We start from the raw sequence: 22,920 nt of genomic DNA, 5'->3' as shown, positions 1-22,920 counted from the left end.
CACAACTGTCATAAGTTCATCCTTTGCTTCAGTACATGGAAATCATCTTCATACCTGTGATAAATAAATATCAAAGCTCTGTGCGAAAGGCCTCATGGAGGCCAAATATCTGACAATCAGACATGAGTCCTCGTAGTCGACTGTGTCTGTCCTGAAAGACAAAGTTAAAGAGTTTAGTTCATCATGAGAAGGTAAAACAACACAATAAAATACTGCTGTGTCACAAATAAACAGGATTTCTTACTTCAGGGAGCTGAAATGTGAATGCTGAGACTTGATGACCTTGCGCAGAAATTTCTTCCGTGCTTCAGCCCTCTGCATAATTTCTCCTGTCGTGTCAGGATCCTTAGAGTGGCTCATGTCCTCATCGTCGTTTTGAGATTTCATCGCCTTTTCGGCTTCACTCGTAGTGTCTCTGAACCACTGGGCTATGTAAAACTTCCTTGTGAACTAGATCAAAAAAACACAAAGCAAAGTTTCAGCCAATAGATTTACCAAAAATGTTCCTATTTCAAAACTGACTAGTGCGGTGCGTGCACGTGGCTACGGTGTGCAGTGATTGGCTCTGGTGCGCATGTAATTGTGGTGGCTTCGCTCCGGTGGACAATTTTATGAAATAATTTATAAAAAAATATCATTGCAGTCCAAACAAATCTGACACTGCACATCCTTAAACTAAGCAGCAGCCATGTTGAAAGTCTCATGGCAGTCTGATCCTGATCCACAGAGATATTTGAGGAACACACATATAAACAAACAGACAGAGATTCCTTGCTTTATAAATAGATGATTGGTGCAGTATGATTCCACATTTTTAGATGTGATCACATTGTGTGAAAATAAAACACTCACCACTAACGCTGGATCTGTTTCAATGTTCTCATCGAGAAAGTTGAGTAACGCCCGCTGTAGCTGCTGGATTTCATCATTGCCCTCATGCTGTGGACAATCACAAATCCACATCATCTCCTCTGTACTGTCATTTCTTTAAATACGTTCTGTATTGATCCAATACCTCTCTGAGAATGCGATTAATAGCTTTTTGGTCCGTTTTTTCAGTCACAGCATCTTTACGCAGGCGAGAAGCAACAGTGCCGAGGTAGTCAAGCGATGCAACCCTGAGAGCCATTTCCGTCTGTTTGTTACTAAACTGATGCACCTGGGGAGCAAAACGACAGATGACAAAGGTTAGTGTGAACGCAAATATTAAGGGCCTGTACTACGAAGCTAGTATATCCGGGACATCTCTCCGTTCGAGGGCTTCACCTAACTAAACATTCCCCTTCAGCGAGATCCTGTACTACGAAGCAGATTATCACGCTCACTTCAGCCAGGTGATATTAGCCTGGCAACGTGCGCGTTCACATGAAACGGGACGGAGATTGCAGCGTCAGACCAATCAAAATCACTGAGAAACTGTGTAGAGCAACTTACGTCTCAATTGAAAAATGAATCTTTAAAAATATGAAGAATCAAAATACATAATGGAGGCCAAAAACAATAATTGTGAGATTATACAATATTAATCAATGGGACGATAAACAGACAGCGCTCTGAATAGGTTTCACTTTTTTACAGCACAGATGTGTTTCTATTCAGATAGTCCTCCTCAATTTATCACACACACTGGGATGAGAGTGTGTTGTTTCACTGTAGTACGTTCCTGCTGATGCTGTCTGCGTCTCTATAGGGTGTGTATGAATGAATGGGTAAAAGAATGAATGAGTAGATCCGTCTGCGCATACGAGGAGCGCCCGACACAGTCCATCAGATGTAAATCTATACCTTTCCTAAAGGATGTCATCAGTAAATGAAAGAAATGCATTTAACCATTAATAATCTTTCTTTCCTAAACACAGCTGTCAGATCTGCACCAACCAGGATCTTCTAACAATGGGCTGGTCATTTTCCAAGAGAACTGATTGGTCAGGAGGCGGGACTTTTGGACTCGCTCAGATCTTATACACTTCATGACCTCATCTCGACCAGGTTAAGTGTTCAGCCTAAGTCACCATGGTGATTTAGCCCGGTAAGACGTTAGCCAGCATTGTAGAACAGCACGCACCAAATAAATCCTAGAAGTTAGTGCGATAAGAGGAAATCCAGCTTCGTAGTACAGGCCCCATATGACTAGAGATGGAGTGCACGAGACTGCTTACCAACAGCCGACCCAGCAAACTGAGTAGCAGCTCAGATGCAGGCCACTCAGGCCTGTTGACGGTGGATAGCAAGTCATGAACAAAGTTTTCAAACAGCGGCCGGTAGTCCTCCTCTCCTTGTTTACTACCACATCTGAAAAGCACATTACACATTGAATGAATGAAAATACTAAAACAGAGAAACAAAAAAGGCTTAAGTTCATATTGTGCAACTATAGAGTAATCATGGGTAAACTTACTTCTTAAGAAACACTGACAGGAAGTTCTGAGCCGTCCTCATGGCAGTTTCATAGGAATTTGTAATGACGACGTCATTATCCACCTGAGTGAGAGCACCCAACATGAAAAACTATTTATATACCAATCCTTTTTTCCATTTTATCACATCTTTGTTGTTTACCTTCTTTTTAGGCTCGTCCTCCGTTTCTTTGTTGGTGGGAAGTTGAACCACACACTGGATGAGCTGAAGAACAAGTGCTGTGACCATCTGGATGTACACAGGTTCCCCGTCTGAGTCACTGTTGAGTCTGACGAGGAGGAAAAACACCATAATACAGAAGTTTACTAATCAGGTGAGTGATGAATCACAAAGGCATCATTTTAGGACTCAGGTTATCAAGTTGTTGTCACCTGAAGTTTCTGAGGCTGCGTTTACTAGTAGGCAGTCGAGCCAGAGAGGTAAAAATCTCTTCAAGAATGAGCTGCCGGTGTTTCTCGTATCGAGAGAAAACCTGACCGAGAGGAAAAAAGGCAGTACTTGAAACAAATGTACGTCAAAGAATTAGATAGGGGATGAAAACACGACACTGAACTTACAGCAGTCACGAGTGTGATGGCACAAAGCTGTAGTTCACTGACATTCTCAACAAAAAAGGGTGTAATCCCAAGTGTGGACACCTAAGTAGTGAGTAGAAGCAATAAAGTATATGAAAAAAAAATCAATAGTTACATTTAATAAAGGTGAAAGTGAGAGTGATGTTGGGTTAGAACCTACTTGAAGAATCGTGGTGTCAGTGAGCAGCTGAATTTCAAGGAGCTCAGAGATGTTGCTGATGACATCACAGACTTTGTTGTAGAGCGTGACGACCACCTTCTGTTTGTGGGCGGAAACCTTTCCTCGCTTGGACTTGGAAGTGTGCCCACCGCCTTGGGGGGGGGAAAAAAAAAAAACCAAATAAGAACAAACATGGCACTTACATTAATTAGTTTACAGTAGGCCTGGGCAATATGTTGAGATTCAAGATGTATCAAGCTTTCTATTTTGGCGATATAGAAAATTACAATATTGTCTATATCGATATATTTTTATTCTATAGCTTATTTTGCATTAAAACACTCGTTTTAGGATTTTCTGCTTTTGCTATTTCTCAAAACAGCAATGAAAAGCCCAGTTAGTTTAAAACTCACTGGGGGACCTTTCTTTATTTACTTCATATATATACATTTTTTTAATTGCTGTTTTCGTGGGTTTTATGAGCTGGAAGCCCAAATTATGTAAAAATAAACAAATTAATACTTTAAATCGTTTAAATCGTGGGCCCTGAATGTAAAATCTATGAAAGTTTAACTTATTGAATGGAATTATGGCAAACAACTTTTCCATGATATTCAAATTTGGAAAGGGTCTATATATATATATATATATATATATATATAAATTTATATTTATTTCCCGTTTTCAGAGTTTTCTAACGTAATTCACTTGACTTTCTGTTTTTTGTTCCTTGTTTTGAAGCATAAAAATCGTAATTGAGCGGCAAAAGATATACCAATGTATTCTGTCTGAAAGTGTGCAATGTATTTTAATGCTCTCACAAAATGAAAATTTTAAATGTAAAAACTACAACCACACTAAATAACTCACTCACACATAATGTCCCTTACAGGAGAAAAAGTCAAAAGTGGGACACACTGTATTGTGCAGCTGTTTGTTAATAAATGTGCCTGCGTGGCATTTTTCATCAGCAAATTTAACTTTCTGGTAAGACTTTTGTAAGTTAAAAATATTGAGATTTATACTATATATTGCCATTTTGAGAAAAAAAATATTGAGATATGAATTTTGGTCCATATTGCCCACCCCTAGTTTACTGTCAGACTAATTGCTATGTGCACACACATCATCAAACTAGGAAGTAATCAACTCAATCATTCTGTAAAAGTCACTCCTAAATTTAAGAGAAAATTAAAAATGAAATGAGGATGGACAACTACTACTACTACTAAATTACATTTCCCAGTAGTTCAATTTAGCTTTTGAGTTTTAATTTATTTATAAAATATGTTACTTGCATTATGAAACATGATGTTATAGGTTCCTGTCAGTGTATTTTATACATGAACTGAATTTCCTTTTAGGTTTTTTTAAGCTTTTTGTCACAGATTGCAATGTTTTGTTATTTCCTCTTTTTTTTGACTACTGCACTTTTACATTTTGGTTTAAGTTAGTTTTAGGTTTTTTATTTATTGTGAAATATGCTGTTACTTGTTCCCTGTTGGTTCAATAAATTTGAAAATGTGTAATTTGTCAGGATTATTAGGGGGGCAATAGGCGCAGGTGGGGCTTGAAAGTTCACCTTCTTTCAAAGTGAAGATTATACCCCAAAAAGTTTGAAAACCACTTAATTCTAAAAAGCCATGTGCTGACCTCTGTAGACTGGATCATACTGGGGGTACAAGGAGTTCTGCATGTGGAACTTGGTGTACTGCAGCACCCTCTCGATCACATCCTCTAAGTAAACAGCCTTGGGCATGTGGGGGCATGTCATTATGTGGAGTGCAGTCAAACAGGCATCAGCCGACTTGGTCACCCGCTCCAGGATAAGGTCACGCCACAACCGCTCCTCATCCACAGACTCATTATCCTGTACATTAGTGAGGAGAAGGCGTTGATGAAAAAGCAGTTATCTATCTTCTCAACAATAACGTAATGCTGGCAACTCACGTGATTTACTAATGTGGAAAGTTTGACGCTGTCTTGAATGTTCTTCTCAAGAATGTTCAACAATTTCACCAGTTTGCTCGACGAAAACTGATAATCAAACAGAACAATAAAGAAGTGCAATTGCACAAAAAGAACCTAGAATACGTGTTTACCGCCTCATCTTCTCACCTTGTTGAAGATGCCCATAGCTTTGATTTTTGCAGAATCGGCGCTTAGTTCACTGAGCTGTTGCTTTCCAAATAAAAGCTCTTGAGGTATCTCGTCATCATCATCATCTGTTTAAAAGAAATAGCAGTCAAACAAGGATTCATCAACTGAGAGCAACTAAGAGCAAATGTTTCGGTATTTAATTAAAAGCTCACCTGTGTTATTTAAGTCCACATCCTCAAGATTCTCAAGAATGTTGTCAAGACTGGCTGCAAACCTTTTAAATGTAGACGAGTCTATCTTTTCTGCAAAATGAAGCAAATCATTAATACGCCATTGGTTTTAAGTTATGGATAAATAAATAACTCATGTCATAGTGGAAGTCAAATAAACACCTTCTAGTGTTAGCTTGGAATCGTACAACTTCCTGTTTTTCTGCTTCTCCTTTTTCTTCATTTTTCTGGAAACTGAAAAAAGAGAGAGAAAATGTTACATTAGGAAAAAAATAAGGATAAGTTTAGCCGCTGAATTAAGGAAGTAAATATGATCTTTCACTTCATAGCTAACCAACTTGGTCTTATAATTTGTCTTGAAGATTATTTTCGCTTTATAGCCCTTTTCAAACTAACCCATTTCAATCCGTGTATGGTTCGTTCTTTGGATATTCTCTTTATAAAAAACAAATAAAAGGTGTGGATACTTTGTTTAACTGATTTGAAACCAAAACAAAATTACAGTAAAAACAAGATGAGCAGTATTTTACTGATTTAAAATTGAATGATTAATCCTTTTGTGTGATATTTGGATATTTACGGGGACATTGTTAGGAAATTGTTAGCGTGTTCAAATGTTTGTTGTAATCTCCACATTATATTTTAATTTATATATGTATTCACACTGATTAAGTCTCAATTCACCACTACATCAGTCATGTGCCTTCATTTTGTACTGAACAAAAAGTCTTCCCTGGTACGGGGGTCCAGTGGGCCCTAATTTTCCCGTAAATATGCAAATATCACAAAAATAGTACAACGTTTTGCCATTAATATTTTTATTTTCAACCAAGCTGTTTATTTGGTTTTGAAACAAAATATCCAAAAAACAAGAACCATATACTAATTCATTTCAAATGCAAATAATTTGAACTTAGTTAGAAAACTAGGAATTAGTTGTGATTGCATTGGAATCTTATACTTCCACCTGCTTTGTTTACTCTTGTTAAAGGATTACAGAAGGAAAGAGCTAACCTTCACTTAGGCTTGGTGGAGGAGAACCATCCTCTGAATCTTCTGATCCCAAATCGCGATAACGGCCCCCGGAACCTCGACGAGCGTTATGAAAGCCTGCAGCTCGACGAGGATCACCGGATCGTCGTTTTTCTTCATGCTTCCATGTCTTGTCGTTGTTTTTCTTGGACCTTTTCCTTGCAGCTGACACGACAAATAAAACTTCAATTTGTGGCCATGTAAGAATCACACATTATTATTATTATTATTATTATTTGATCAGTGAAGGGTTTTATTTCAGCTCAACTGATGTTTTTTTTTTGGCACTTGGTAAATATTTATTTATCTGCTAATGCTTACTCTCATTGTCAGAGTCTTCTTCGTCATCAGAGTCTTCTTCAACCTCATCTTCATCTGAATCCACCGCTGTGTACTTGGGTTTATTTCTGATCATACTGTGTCTCCGTTTATTTGACTTCTCGCAAAACGACATTTCTGCAAACAAAGTGAAATAGTTTTGAGCCCAAACTTTTTTTCTTTTGAAAGAACAACGAACATAAACAAACCTAATTATTTCCTGTACGATTCATTTGGAAATACAACAGTAATTAATAATTGTGCAGTCTATACAGCTAGTGTGCTTTTCATCTTGTTTAACTCTTGTGATCTGAAGTCAATGGTAAAAAAAAAAATGATCACTGACATTAATTCATTGTAGAGAACCTGGCTTAAACCATTGATCTTTACCCTTAAAATAGCTTTGAACTATTATTCGACTATTTAATCTTTGATCAAAAACCCGGTGATTTTCACGATGTTCCATAACTTCAAACATGGCCCAAATCTATGAGGGATTTTGATTTTAAACAAAACTAAAAAAGAACAATTACTAATGCAACAACACATCATCAGTTGGGTAAAATTAACCTGTTTATGGTGCTGTTTGTTTGCTATATTTGTAAAATTGTATTTTGGTATATGTTGACTGTCAATTTGTGTTTTTTTTTGTTAAATCATTTGTAAAACTTTGTAAGGTGAAATAAAGAGTTTATGTTGTTAATTATTAGAATGAGAAGGTAGATAATTACAGTTGTGAAAGTAATGGATTACAAGTACTCATGTTACTGTAATTGAGTTACTTTTAACCTTTTAGTTTATACAGATGCCTTTGTGGAAAATAAATAAAGTTCCAAATTGCAGTATTTCAACTGTTCCTTTTTAAGTTCATACGTGAGGTGTTTACTGTATGCAAGGGAGCAGTGGCAAGATTTATTACCAAAAATAAACTTATTGGGAGAAAGTAACTAGTAAATTTTACTTTGAGCACTATTTAATTGAGCTACTTTTTACTTGTGCTTGAGTACAATTTCAATCAAGTAACAGTACTTCTACTTGAGTAGGATATAAAAGTACTCTTTACACCTCTGGTTAATTAACAAAAAAGGGATTAATGGATAGGGGGTGGGATTAAATAAGTATGTACTTCTTCCCACCCTTTTTAGAAATTGTGTTGAGAATCTTTTGGTTTTTCATTTTGTTTTGTTTGTTTCTTTTGATATTCTGTTTGCATGTTCAAGATAAACACAAAATCAATTCAAACAATAACACTCATTCTGTACAAAAATCAGGTGAGGAAAAAAGTGAAGTAAGAAATAAAAAGTGTAGCGAATATTAAAAAAAATGATCCCACCTCTTGCTGATTTGTTAAAGCTCGTCCAGGTCTTGGATCGAGAGCTGTGTTTACTTCTGCTCTCCAGAACCATCATTTTTACTTCATCAGCACTGAGTCTCTCAAGGACGACAACAGGTTTGGCTTTTTTGTTTAAGTTCTCCACCAGGGAAACCCTCTCCAGCCGTACACACGGCTCAATCCAGCTGCCTACATCTTTGCTCTGCAGTGGAGGATCTTTTCCATCTCTTTTCAGTTTAGGAATCACAAAGTTCTTGAGGCTTCCCGACTTGCCGCCCAGCAGGTACGATGGGAACTCAGTGGGTTTGGTCTCGCATGGGTTGCGTTTGGTTGGAGTTTGTGTTGCGTTGCCGTTTGCTGGTTTTTGTTCCTTTTTAACGGGCGATTGGAGGCTGGTGCTGTTTGTTCGCTGTTGATCGCTGAGGTCCGCTGACTGTTTGCTTCCACCCTGATTCGTTCTCGAGTTGTCGGGTGTTTTGTTGCAGTTTTCTCTTGACGGTGTTTTGTGTTTCTTGGTTCTGTCTCGTTCTCTGTCTTTATCAACCTCTTTACTGAGATCTTTATCCGTATCTCTGAGTTTGTCTTTTACTCGATCTCTCTTATTATCCATATCTCTGTCTTTATCTTTATCTCGGTCTCTGACTTTATCTTTGCTTTTGACCCTTTCTCTGTCTTTTCTTTCTCTTGCTTTATCAGTTTCCCTCTCTTTATCTTTATTTTTCTCTTTGTCTCTATCCTTATCTCGGATTTTATCCTTTTCTTTATCTTTTTCTCTGCTTTTACCTTTATCTTTATCCTTTTCCGTATCTCTGCTTTTACCTTTATCTTTATCCTTTTCTCTGTCTTTATCTTTTTCTGTATCTCGGTCTTTACCTTTATCTTTTTCTCTGTCTTTATCCTTTTCTGTATCTTTATTATGTTCTCTGTCTTTTTCTTTCTCTGTATCTTTAGTGTGTTCTCTGTCTTTACCTTTATCCTTTTCTCTCTCTTTTTCTTTCTCTGTATCTTTATTCAGTTCTTTGTCTTTATCTTTTTCTTTAATGCTGACCCTATCTTTGACTTTTGCTCTCTCTTTGTGTTTTTCTCTGTCCCTGCTTTTTTCTTTCTCTCTTTCTTTCTCCGTATCCCGATTTCGGACTTTATCTTCCCCGTGACTGGAGTTGCACTCCGTCTTGCTTTCGGTTTTTCGCATTCCAGGCCTGTTAGTGTGGGTTCTGTGACTGTTGTGGTTCTTTTCTTCTTTTTGGACTGAATCACAATGCTTATTGGGTTTCTGCCGTTGCATTTCCGTCTGTCTGTGGTCAGATTGTTTCTTGTTGCCGTCGGTTTTCTCGTTGAGTCTGTGTTTTGATTCACGCTGACTCTCTTGCTTCCGTTTGCTGGTCACTGGTTGCGAGTTGTCGCTGCCAGAATTTTGTGGAGCTTCTGCATGCTGGCCTGGTCCTTGTCTGATAATCCCAGGTCTCTTTTCAACAGCATTATTGATCTTCTCATCAGCCTCTGACTTCAGTCGTCGTAGGTGATCCACACACAAAGGCTGTTCTTCCAAGACAACTACAGGCTGTCCTATTACTCGGCCAGCTTGTTGCAGATCGATACTGACCATCAATGCAGGCCGACTGGCACCATTACTTGCAGAGCACGTCTTTCTGGCTGTCAGCTTGCTGACACTGTTGCCTCCCTGATCATTAAACACCTCGGTGGCCTCAGCTCCGGGTTCTTGAGGATACGAGTCTTGCTTCCGTTTCTTAAGTGGTTTGTCTGTAATAAAAGGCATAGTTGAATAAAACCTCTACAAATATGACGATATGATACACAATTTGCATGTCACGCTAACATATATCCCGATACAAAGAAATACAATCATGGTATATTACGATAATTAAAATTTCACCTTTACAAGTACAAAATGGTTTGAAATACAATTTATTTATTTATTTTTTTAATTTGTGAGAACAAGTAAATGGTAAATAACTGTAATTCAAGTACCAATATCAAAAACAAGTGGTATGTTTATCAAACTGTCTATTTCCATTTTTCAAAAAAGTGTAACTTTTTCTTCTACAACAGATTCTGATTCTGTAAGTTCTTAAATTCTTCTTCTTCTTTTTTTTTTTTAAAGTAACCAAATACCACATAGCCACAACAATAAAGCGCAATCTACTTCCAAACTAAAATACATGCTAACACTTTACTTGAAGTTTTATACATAAAGCTGACATTACACTGTCATTATTTGTCATTAGCATGAATAAGGTGTCATGAAGGTTGCCATTAAGCTGTTACTAAGTGTTGTTCACTAAATTAGGACACCTTTGGAGCTATATTGGCATTTTTTGGGTAAGGTGGAGGGATCTAGTGGAGTTAGGTATTGTTAAGGTTAGGGCTTAGGGTAACGAAAGGTTAGGGTTAGGGTAACGAATGACACTTAATAACAGCCTTCATGACCCCTTATTCATGCTATTGACAGATAATGACAGCTTTTATGTATAAAACTTCAAGTAAAGTGTTACCAAATGCATTGAGGAGTGAGGTAGTTTTAACAAAGTCTGATGTGGTGCACTGACACCTAAGTGATTGAGCGTTTACGTGCTATGCATATGTACATAATTAAAAGTTTTTCTATTAAAAAACAAGTAAAAAAATCGATTTGGACGTTCTTTGGATCCATACGATAATCGCACGGTGAAATATTGCGATGTATCCCCAAATCGATTTTTTCTTTACCCTTACTACAAACACAATCTTGACCAATCATTGGAGAAAAATATCAGAATTAAGACACACCTTTGTCTTGGACTTCTTTAGACAACCGTTCTCGATCGCTAGCTGCTTCTTGTTCAGTTCTCTCCATCTCTGCCAGTGCATCTATATCAGCGTCCTCAAACACAGCCCTACTCATCAGGGCTGTGTCTTTTGGATTTGGCAGTACTGCAGCCAGCTTAGAGTTCACTTGCTCCTCAACCACTGAGTTACGTGGAACTTCCTGTATAGTCCTTGACAAGTGATGGTTGTCATTCATCATTTCTATTGCTTCCAGCTCTGAGTCCACGTGCGGTGTTGGGGATTGTTCGTCGGACTGATCGATGTCTTGAGCCTTCACTCGAGACAGTTTCAACGTCAGCCTCGCAGAGTCTTTTGATGGGGAACTAATAATGTCATACAGGGCATTTTTGTCCCCCTGAACTTCTTCCTCTTTACTTCGATCCCTCTGCTTCCTTTTGCGGTCAATGGAGGCCCGCTCAGGAGTTAAACCTTGTGCCACATCAGGTGGAGGTGACTGCATTATGAGAGGAGGCCTCAGCCCAGCTGGAGAAGAAAAAGGGGAACACCAAAGATTAAGTTTGTGTTAAATTTAGTCATTTAAATACACAGAATGAAGAAATATGAGCTCAGGACATCATACTTTTTCCCATTCCTTCCTTTGCAGTGGGGGAACACGCATACTGTGGTGAATTCACTGAAAACACAGCAGCCTTATGGGACGAGTTGTTCTCCTTGAAGAACAAACAACAGAAAATATTTATGTTTACTTTGTCCAGCCGGTGTGTTAAAGGAAGATCTCATACAAGCTTTTACTGCTTTACCTGATTCCTCAGTCTGTGAGCCACGGTCAGATAGTCCTCACCAGAGTCTAGAGTTTCATGATGATTTGAGGAATTACGCGATAACTGCCCAGAGGTTTTGTTCTCATTCCTTAAGTCATCTGCAACTAAAACGTATTTCAAATATGATTTGTAGACAAAAAATAAAGTTTAGTTACCCATTCTAAAGCCTTCAAATGGTGTTATGTATATAGGTCAATGACGCAACACCTAAATATTCTGTCCAACTGCATTTCCTTTAGTTTAAAAAGGTTTAAATTAATTATATCTGTAATTTATTCTGTTTCTCGAAGTGTTAAAATATCATATGGTGCAACTGTCAGGCTTTTGAAAAAAATGTTTAAAATTATTTTCTGCCCTATTTTAGTTTTATTATAGTCTTGTATAAGATTTCAAAGTATTTCAATATTAATTTCCATCATAATATTCATGCAAACCGTGCCCGATGATGCACATTTTATAGAAAAATCCTTAATTGTCATTGACCCATATATAGCAGAGATTAGAAAATTGCAACAAACACTATGATGCATTCAAAAACCAATAGATGACACCATACAAAACAAGTTAAAATACTTTCTGCAATTTTTAAAATTTTAAATATATCATATACATTTAAGAAATTAAGACTTCAAACTACTGATTTATTAGGAATTTTAAACAAATTCACCTTGCTGAGTATGCTGGCTCTGGGAGTAACTAGGTGGATTGTACTGCATGTAGTCTCCGGGGCTTTGAGGGGTGTAGGGACTGGGTATGGGGCTGTTCTGCTGTGGTACAAACCGTGCACTTGACCCAGACTGAGGGGACGAGAAACAACTAGAGGATAGAACAAAAAGATGTATCAGCAAATGTACAAACTCATCATAGTTTCTACTTTGCAAGATGAGGTAGGTCGGCTTTACCCAGTCGGACTTTGAGGGACAGAAGATTGCTGGTAGTTTGATGCTGGACTTCCATGGACCTGATTCTGAGATATTTTATAGGGCTGAATGATTGGCTGCTGCCTCACACCTAAAAATGAAGATAAAGAATGTCATTAGGGTTAGACAAACAGAGCCAATGCAAATACATGAAAGGGAGCAAAAAGAAAACTTTTGATGAGTGTTCTGCTTTCTTATTGTAGAAGCAAAAATCAATAAACATATGCATAACACAATGTCATCATTAGACTTTTGTTCGTATGTGAGCAATATATACATAGAGATTTCTATTTTGGCGATATAGAAAATTACAATATCGCCTTTAACAATATATTTTTATCTTATAGCTAATTTTGTATTAAAATACTAATTTTAGGAGTCCACTTCTCAGAACATGAAAAGCACTGTTAGATGGATTGCTGAGTGCATCCTAACCCAAGCCACAATACAGAACTCACTCACACGTGCTGTCCCTTATAGGAGAAAAAGACTAAAGTGGCACATATTGTACATCTGTTTATTAATAAATGTGCCTGTGTGGCATTTTGCATCAACAAATTTAACCTAGAATTGTCTTAATTGAGTTTTAAATATTGAGATTTATATCGAATATCGCCATTTTGAGGAAAAAAACATTGAAATATGAGTTTTGTTCTAAATCACCCAGCCCTGCTGAACAAATGGCTCAAATTTTAAGATTAATCTGAACTCGCAAATGTCTACATTTATCGTGCAGGGATGTTTACACTGTGCACACGCAATCAAAACGCTTATGTTTGTCATTCTCTTAATTCTAAGTGTCTGTGTGTGATGTTGTTGGGGTTTCTTGTGGATTGTTTGCGTGGGGCAACCTTTATTGTATGTAAGTTTTTAATGATGTAAAGCACTTTGAATTATATTGTTTATATGAAACGCACTCTATAAATAAAGTTTGATTTCATTTCATTTGAAATGTAGCCGGGCCTGGATTGAATTGCCAGTGTGATTGTGCCCTTAAACTATGTCTTTATTAATGCTAATTTAACATATGTCAAAACAGGTGTTTCTATATCAATTTGATGTGACAAAATCTAATTTTACAGCAATAATATCATACTCTATAGTCAGGAAATGACCCGGAGGAATTACTGAGTACCAAATGAAGAAAGTGAAAAATGAAGCTGTTCAAAATCTTCCTGCAATGAGTAAAGCTTCTTACTTTTGTCCCGAAAGATCTTGGGGTTTCTGGACAGCAGTGTCTGGAGAAGCAGCGGCATTTCACCCTCTGGTTCATCGTTCCCCAAGTTATCCTTCAGTTCTCTGACAAATAAGATGAGAGAATAGCCCACTGTCTTATTATCATTACCAGCAACAGCAGCTCACTGGTCCAAATTATCTAATGGGATTTCAGCAGAGAAACATTCATTTGAAAAGCTTGCTGTGGCAAAGAATGTTGATCTCTTTCTAGCAACCTCACCCTTAGCAGACATTTTTAACCACAACATGAAACTTTACTCCAATTCAGCTACTGTTGCAGGAATGCGTCGGCCATAATGTGTGGTGCTTACATGTGTTCGGTGGACACCTGGTTAAGGCCGTGGGCCAGCTGAGTCACTAGATTCTCATCTCGACACACCAGCAGGCTGCTGACCTCTTCGGAGATCCTTCCATTGAAGAGCAAACTCTTAGCGGTGGTGGCGGGCAGAGGAGAGGGCAGAGGCAGCTGGTTTAACACTAAAAGGAGGATTCACAGGGTTTTTAACAGGCTTGAATGGGCGAGAAAAAAGGAAAAATGAAACTATGAGGAAGAAATATACAGTAGGTTAGGTGTCACAAATGATTTTAAATGGTAAATGGAATTATTCACGATATAAAAAACAGTAATGTAAAATTTAAAGGTGCAAGAAAAAAAAAGATTCAAGAACGGGAAGGGGCAGGATTACAATTGACCTTCTTGCTTCCCGTAGGAAGACGGATGACAACGTTGAGATAAGGCTGTGTTCAAAATCGCATATTAATGTACTACTCATACGAAGTCTGACATCAGAATGAGTATGCAATACAATTAGATTAGATAGTATGGAAAGATTGAGTACTCGAGCAAAACCCGGGTGTATGCTAAATCGGGACATTTTTTGAAGCATGCACGGTGGGAACACTAGTCATACTCAACCGTCCTATGATGCATTGCGAGCGGAACGTAAAATTGTCCCTGGACCGGCTTCAAGCCAAAAGTCAAACATCCCCTTTTCAAAATAAAAGCATTTCTTCTTGTCTTCCATTAGTTTTTTAACACTTTTGTAAATAGGGCTCTTGTTTTGAAGTTAACCGTAATTTTAGTCCGTAGTATAATGGCGGGTCTCCGAAAATCTCTGAACTGTGTATACGCAAGTTTTATGGATCAAATGACTAAAGGTGGAGAATCAACACAGATATTTAGCCTCAGTGTGCTTCAGGTTTTTGTTGCTGGAGGTTTGAAATGCATCTTGGGAAACTTGGAAGTATACTTCATCATCCTGACCATTCTTATAGTATATAGCAGACAGTATATACTTATTGAGTTTGTAGTGCATCGTATAGTGTGCCATTTCGAACACAGCCATATTGGATGCTCCGTTGACTCATAAGTCGGTTTTTAAAAAAGTAAAAGAAGTAAACAGTAAAGTAAAAGATGCCATGGAGAAGGCTGAGAGAATAGCAATAACTATAATATGGCTGAACCTCACAATGTGCTACTCAAAGCAGAATAACAGTTACAAGCCACACCACTGAGAATGAATATTTAAAAATGGAAAGCTACGTGTTTTAAACATGAGCCGTATTTGAATCACACACAGGCCAAAACATTGGTGCAGTAGTGAAAGAGAAGCTCATGAATGGAAAGTCAAACATATAAAAGCCCAAAGACAAAAGCTTTGAAAACTTTTATGTTTGAGAGATAATAATACATTTAAAAAACTGCTAGATTAGTAAATGTGTTTTTATTTATTATTTGTGAAGCAAAACAATCCCACAAACTGTCTCCAACTTTTGCAGTCAAATTGTTTTTCATCAACAAGATTTGTTGCAGTTCATTGGGATTTTTTTTTTATTTTTTATGTCGTTCCGTGAGCCCTAAATCGTATTTCATATCGTATCATGAGTTGACTATTTTGTTCAACCCCTTTTCAGCACTGTAGCTTCAGCTTTACAATAACAACAACTAAGGATGCACCAAAATTGAAATCCTTGACCGAAACCGAAAATTAAAAAAGACAATGCCGAAAACCAAAACACCGAAATAAATTATTATGCAAATGATTAGTCCCATTGCATTTATGGGTCTGAATGTGTACTTATCCAGTACAAATTTAAATATTGCAATTACATTATATCATATTAAGGAGAAATAAATCAATTAAAAATATGAAAATAAAAATAAAATGAAAACTAAAAATGCACTTTTGGGCCATTTTTGGTGGCCGAACTTTTGATGCATCACTAACCACAACGTATAATCACATCAAAATTAGAGACAGGATATATTAATAGACAGCTCTCCTTTGTGCAGAAGTAATCTGCTCAATGTTGACCATTAATTTAACCGTGCCTGAAAGATGGATTCTCCTGGTGTTCACAAACACCAGAATCCATCTTGTACTGTTCACGCCTCTGCCTTTCGAATCCGAACCAAAATGTTCAAACCAATCATGAGGCAGTGTTGTGGTTTAGGGCGGGATGTCCGGGTGTGAAGAAGGCAGAAGCACCGAAGCAAAACTGGCAAAATAGAAAGATGTCGACGCAGGAGGATGGTTAATGTGGCCTTAACTCGCATACTCAAAAGTCACTCAACGAAATAATGACCGCAGCATTACTATCCCAAAAGAAAGTTTTCATCAGAGGAGTCTTTTTGTTGTTGTAGCAGCGTCTCTGCGGCGCATGCTGATGACGACAACATCATTTGTTACCGTGTGATTGGCTAAAACAAATCACGAGGACAGGCGCTTCGCCCAATCATCTTCAAGCATTCTGTTCATGTCCCTCCCTGGTTCCAAAAGGATTCGACAGACACAGACCCAGATTAATGTGGAGAACTCGAGTTAGAGGGAGGGGCTACACATGAATCTGGCTCTTGCCAGGTTAATTTTATTTAGCTGTAATATAAATAAATATTTATCACTCTGTCCTTTTAAAAATGTCAGTGCTTGACACGTTGGTACTTACAGTCTGTTAGGCTAGCGATTCCAGCGAGAGTAGTGATGGGAACATGAGGCATGTCACCATTCATGCTGAAGATGAGGTCAAGAGGTCGTGTCAAAGCACTGGCTGCTTAATCTCCACAAACTCTTCCTATTGTCACATCTCCAAGACGCTGCAAGTGGGAAGACAGAAGTGATTTAATTTTTTTTTTCCAAGGGCTTGACAAGAATACATATAATAATGCATAGTATATGACAAAATGTGTGATATTAGTAACAATTGCAGGATATTGCACACATTTCTCAATCATTTATTTCTGCATGAAGTCTGCATGTTCTTACCAAATCTGGGTGGATTTCATTAACAAGTATGTTCATTTTTAATGAATGCACTAAGAATTATTAGTGGAAGTGGATACAAGGAACATATTACAAACCCAATATTTACACAGGAAAAATTATTAAAATTTCATAAGTTAATAAAATACAAGATTTTAAAAACCATGTACAAAGCTCATTTAAAAATCTTACCCACAAATCTGCCAAAAAATTAAAAAAAATCAATAAGAGAGAAAATAATTATAACTTGCGAAGAATAGAGATATCTAAACAATGACATCAAATTATCAACAGCACTTAATATGTTTAAAAAGAATGTAAAAAGTATTACGTTGAAGAAATATAAGACAGAAATGTAACTGGATTGTTGTTTCAAATAAGGCTGCACGATAATGGCCAAAATGGTAATCACGATTATTATAATCACAATTATTTATCATATTTCGTAAAAATCAGCTTTTATGTTAACCCTTTGTTAAACTATTGTTTTTGTGCTGTTTGTTTTTAATTTGTTACACTTGTAAGTTGTTTGTATGTTAGAAATTGCAAATAAAACGTTTAAAAAAGAAACTGTTTTTATTACACCACTTTTTAACAATCAATATGTGTACAGTTTACGGTGCAACATTAAGATTTAAATAACAACTATAATTTTAAAAAGTTAACCTTAAAAAAAGTACCCAAGAATATAAAATGTAACAAAGGCTAACTGAATAAATACACTATTACAGAGTGCAGAACTTGCATTATAAATGTAAATATTGCTGACAATCATGGCAACCAAAATCACGATTAAATGTGATCAATTGTGCAGCCCTAGTTTCAAATGAGATGTGACAATGACTGTGTTGCAGATTGCCTTTGTTTAATGTCATTATTTTTTTATAGAGGGGGCAGATGTTCTAAGTTTTACTTCTTTCTGCTTCTTTTCATTCATTGTTTCTTCTTTTTTCAATGTGGAGGAGAAAGAAATTTGCTTTAACGTCTTGAATAAGATAAATAAAAAAACAAACAAACAAACCTGCTGAATTTGGAGTGAATAGTTGTGTGAATGAATATTCTTGTTTTGATCAAAGAAGGAAACCCACATAAACATTGCTGAAACATGCAAACAACACACAGAAATGCTCCATGTGGCTGTAGAAAACAAACAAATAGGGTTGTGTATTGCCTGGCATCTGGCGATACGATTCGTATCCCGATATTAAAGTATAGGGCAATTATTGTGATTTTGGTTTTTTTTATGACTTAAGAAACAACTAATCTGTAAATGTGTACACCTTCATGAGAACCTTATGTATGAAATATATTTTATTGGCATATTTTACACTCAAAACATAGGCTTTAACAAGCCATGTGCCAACAACTTAAAATAAAAAATAACATACAATCTGCCTGTGGCTTTTAAACAAACTTTGACTTTAGTACAACATGGCTTTAGTGCAACTTAACTGAGGTATACGTTTAGAACAACAAATAAATGCAGAAAGTTAGTACTTTATTTTTAGATTTTATTGAAAAAACACAAGCTGGTCAACATTCCCAGGTTTCAGAGCACTTCTTTATGCAGTTACAATGTCTCCTGCAGTGGAAAAGACTTTCCTGGTTAAATAAAGTTTTTTTAATTTAAAAAATCGATTTGGATGCATTCAGAATCGATCCGAGAATCGCGCGAGCTAATATTGCGATATATCGCCAAATCGATTTTTCCAACACCCCTACAAACAAACAAACATCATCACTGAAGCTAAACTGTTAAAACAGAATAATCTAATGTGCATCATCACAGGGCCAGTAGAACTGTAGCTGTTCCAGACACATTTTACAGACAGTGGACAACAAGCCTGGGCATGTCTTAGTCAAATATTGATTTTACATCTTATTTATAAACTATTTAGATACTTAGTTACTGCACAGCAGGTAACATTAATTTAAGTGTTTACACCCTGTACTGTAGCTGTACTCCTACAGACTGATTATGTACTATATATCTGAGTTTTGGAAGGAGAAGATTTATAATGTACCTCCTTTAGTTCCCACTGATTTTATTGTTTGTCATTGTTACTCAGGATTTTTGTTTACCCATGTATATTTACATGATTCTATAGCGGATGTTATCAACATATGGTAGATATGTATACATGTAATTAGATGTGTTTTAAGGACTAACTATAATATTGTGTACGTCAAACATTTTATTATTTTGTTATATTTTCTGGTTCATCCTCTTGGGTGTCTGCCTAGGGGCGTATTTCATCAGTGTTCTTAGTAGAGGGTTTATTATCTTTAAAATAAACCACCATCTGTTGTAGTGTATTAAATCAATGAATGAATGAATAAATGAAAGCAACCTTTACACAAGACTAAACATAAGGTTAGCAGCAAAATACATATACCGTACAGTACAACAAATACAGACAGTTATCACATTCATGAATGCATTTACTCCAACAACAAGTCATTGGAATAAACGCAGCAGAATTTCTAGCAGTAAAACATCACTGTCTACACCACTGTGCTGCCAAGGAATCTGCATATAAATCAATAAATATAATTCCTTAATATTTTTAATTGCCTCACCTTGGAAGTTTAAAAAGCAGCCTTTCTTATCCTGTGATTATACACTATGTTTAGTGTTTGCAAACTGAGTTAACTTTGAGGGCACCACAGGTGGGCGAGTGTAGCTAAATGTGTTATAAACTCTTTATTAGGGATGTGCGATATTAGGTTTTGATGATATCCCTTATACTGATATTGTCCGATAATACATTATTAACCAATATTAACTAACACGCCCTCCCTATCAACTGGATTTTAGATCATATAATGTACATCTCTCAATGGAAATAACAGGTTAACTCTAGCTTTTTAACTTCCAATATGATGCCGATATTGCAGTCTTGAGTATTGGTCGATACCTATATCGATCCGATACGATATCAGCACGAATCATACAAACTTTTATGACTTATTTTGTAACGTGGAATGTTAGAAAAGGCTTGATGAAGTGATGTTACTCAAACAGAGAACAATGGTCAGCAACAGTAGGGATGAGAAAAACTGACCCATTTATTAACCAATTGGTTACACACATTTTAACCTTCAATATATCTACAGTATTCTACAATTACATAAATATAATATAATCTATATCAGGGATTTTAGATGCAGTCCGATAAAATCCGATATTCGTTTTCTGGCTGATATCGGACGATATCCGATATCAATATCGGATCAGGACACCCCTACTTTAAAGTGGAAAAATCAACACTGACGTCAAATGATATGACATTATATTAGGCCTGGGCAATATTCAATATATATCAAGTTTTCTACTTTGGCGATATAGAAAATTACTGTTTCACCGATATTGATATATTTTTATTTTATAGCTTATTTTGTATTAAAATACTCGCTTTAGGTGTCGCTGAAGCACAGTTAGATGGATTACTGAATGCGTTTTAACCCAGACCTTCCCCTAAACAAGCCACCCTACAGAACTCACTCACACGTGCTGTCCCTTACAAGAGAAAAGTCAAAAGTTGAACATATTGTGCAGCTGTTTATTAATAAATGTGCCTGTGGCATATTTCATCAGCAAATATAACCTAGAATTGTATTTCTGGTCACACTTTATCGAGTTAAAAATATTGAGATTTATATTGTATATTGCCATTTTGAGAAAAAATACTGAGATACTAATTTTGCACGATGTCGCCCAGCCCTACATTATACGGCAACTATCGTCTGATAATAACCGCGGGCCGATAATATCACCCATCTCTTCTATTTATTATTGCTATTTTAAGAATCAGATGCATTGTGAATAGCAAATCTCTTGGATTCAAGTCCTGGTATCCCAGGTCTTATTGGGTGGAATTTGGCTAATTAATGGCTTTTAACCCGAACTGAGAACTGCCATTATTGTATTTTTATTTGTACATATTTTATCTCATTTTCTTTTACTTGTGTAAACTTTTATTATAACTTCTATACAGCACTTAGTTCAACGTCTGTTGTTTATAAATGTGCTCTTAATCACATGGAGAGTGAGACATTTCGACGATGACTTTTAGATTAATTACAAGAGTCAGTGTACGTGTCTGTCCGTTTGTTCAAAATTACGATTGACTGATGACCTGTACAGCCCACGCTTTAGAAACCCGAAGTTAAACCCTACCCTACGGAGAATAAACAAGCATCGCAGATAAATGAATAGATAAAGAAATCTGTCAACATTACTTAAGCCATGACATAACATGTATTATTAATAGATGGTTTCATTGATCAAAACACACTTTTTCCAGACAGGGATCTGGTGGTGTGAATCCCTGTTTTGGTGCAAGGCAGGGTACACCCTGGAAATGATGGCAGTCCATCACATTCACAAGGTTACAAACATACAAAGAAGACAATCACATATACCAGTTCACTCCTACGGACGCTTAGACTGTAATTATTAACCTAAGATGTTTTCTGACTGTACAAGGAAATTAAAGTGCTAATAGCTACTGTAAGGTGTTTTCAGTGTTTATAATGAACATCAGGAAAACATTTAATCTACAAATTGACTAGGATCTCTTTCTTCAGTATATTTAGTTATTGGTATCTTTTTTCCATTTATAATTGCAGATTGAAAGAAAAAAAAAATGCAAAACACAAAATACATGTACACGTGAAAAAAAAAACAACCAAAAAAGCTAAATTATGGTAAAATGCAAATTAAAAATGAGGACGCCATACAGAAAAACACCGTATGTGCAGTAATTTGGCGCTACACTTTATATAATTAATTATTTAAAAGCGGAAAGGATTTCACGAATGTTATAGTTGTTGTTGCATTCCAAAACATATACAACTGGTTTAATGCTATTTATTTAGATGTTGTTAGAGGAAGCTATAATGGTCACCTTTGTTTGTTACCAGGTTATGACAAATTCATCTCTGCCTGGGGTTGTTCTTACCCTGTTAGAGCGACACTAGCTCGTTTATACTACATTATTATCCGTGCTAAGACTCTGTTACTACAACATTCGCCGTGTTTTCAGACAATAGCCGGGCAGACGAGCAGCCTAAGCGACGTCTGTGAAAGTGACTGGGGTTCAACTGCCCTGTTAGCCGGCTAGCAACTGCCCCGGAGAAGAAGCTAATGTGTGCTAACTGGCTAGGTGTAGCCTCATCCGTAACTAAGCTAGCATCACCGGGACAGCATCAAATCATGCTAACCGCGGGTTGCTCTATCTGTAACAGTCTAAGGTCACGTATCCGTGCTAAATATCCACCCTGCACCTGCCCCGGCCTTTACCGACGCATCTCTGGCTCCCACAGCGGACCACGGACTTTCCTAAGGAAGCGTAACCCCGACCCGACGCCAAGGGGGCAGGGGTACAAAGCAAAGAAAACACTTCCATCACAAACCTATAAGCAGCCGGGTCAGCACGCCCGGCACTGGGCTGCCCAGAGCAGACACGAACACACCGCTGGAAGGTGAACGGTTGTACCTGAGAGGAGGCTGTGGACGGCTGCTGTAGCTTCTTTGCCTCTGGATGTGATGAGAAAGAGAAGTGTTTCTGGAGGAAGAGGAGGAGGAGGAGGAGGGGGCAGGATGGCAGCTGGAGCTGGAGACGAGGCTCTAGCTCCCTCTCTGTCCCGCTGTTCGAACAGCTCCTCCGGGTAATGGCTCACACAACAGCAGCGAGCCCCGTCAGGACCGGTGTAGCGACTCAACTC

General features: G+C 37.2%; 1 protein-coding gene across 3 annotated transcripts in view; it reads right to left on the bottom strand.

The window, feature by feature from the left end:
• The window catches only part of LOC114472800 (nipped-B-like protein B), a 35,763-nt gene extending 12,843 nt beyond the window's left edge, over positions 1-22,920 (bottom strand). The window contains exons 1-27 of one of the 3 annotated variants that reach the window (XM_028462048.1): positions 22,692-22,920; positions 16,877-17,024; positions 14,242-14,407; positions 13,893-13,993; positions 12,677-12,785; positions 12,442-12,590; positions 11,754-11,878; positions 11,573-11,663; positions 10,954-11,475; positions 8,167-9,927; positions 6,837-6,971; positions 6,498-6,680; positions 5,646-5,717; positions 5,466-5,555; positions 5,272-5,378; positions 5,104-5,190; positions 4,807-5,023; positions 3,154-3,305; positions 2,976-3,056; positions 2,790-2,890; positions 2,560-2,686; positions 2,399-2,481; positions 2,160-2,292; positions 1,016-1,159; positions 853-939; positions 245-450; positions 55-151 (exon numbers count right to left, since the gene is read on the bottom strand). In XM_028462048.1, the coding sequence (XP_028317849.1) occupies positions 55-151; positions 245-450; positions 853-939; positions 1,016-1,159; positions 2,160-2,292; positions 2,399-2,481; positions 2,560-2,686; positions 2,790-2,890; positions 2,976-3,056; positions 3,154-3,305; positions 4,807-5,023; positions 5,104-5,190; positions 5,272-5,378; positions 5,466-5,555; positions 5,646-5,717; positions 6,498-6,680; positions 6,837-6,971; positions 8,167-9,927; positions 10,954-11,475; positions 11,573-11,663; positions 11,754-11,878; positions 12,442-12,590; positions 12,677-12,785; positions 13,893-13,993; positions 14,242-14,407; positions 16,877-16,940 (5,190 nt within the window). In that variant the 5' untranslated portion in view covers positions 16,941-17,024; positions 22,692-22,920. Of the gene's footprint in view, positions 1-54; positions 152-244; positions 451-852; positions 940-1,015; positions 1,160-2,159; positions 2,293-2,398; positions 2,482-2,559; positions 2,687-2,789; positions 2,891-2,975; positions 3,057-3,153; positions 3,306-4,806; positions 5,024-5,103; positions 5,191-5,271; positions 5,379-5,465; positions 5,556-5,645; positions 5,718-6,497; positions 6,681-6,836; positions 6,972-8,166; positions 9,928-10,953; positions 11,476-11,572; positions 11,664-11,753; positions 11,879-12,441; positions 12,591-12,676; positions 12,786-13,892; positions 13,994-14,241; positions 14,408-16,876; positions 17,025-22,608 lie in introns of all 3 variants that reach the window. The other 2 variants (XM_028462047.1, XM_028462049.1) reach the window with 2 other exon arrangements.

Source organism: Gouania willdenowi, chromosome 12, assembly GCF_900634775.1.
Source record: "Gouania willdenowi chromosome 12, fGouWil2.1, whole genome shotgun sequence".
NCBI lineage: Eukaryota > Metazoa > Chordata > Actinopteri > Blenniiformes > Gobiesocidae > Gouania > Gouania willdenowi.
This window is presented reverse-complemented; position numbering and strand designations above follow the sequence as displayed.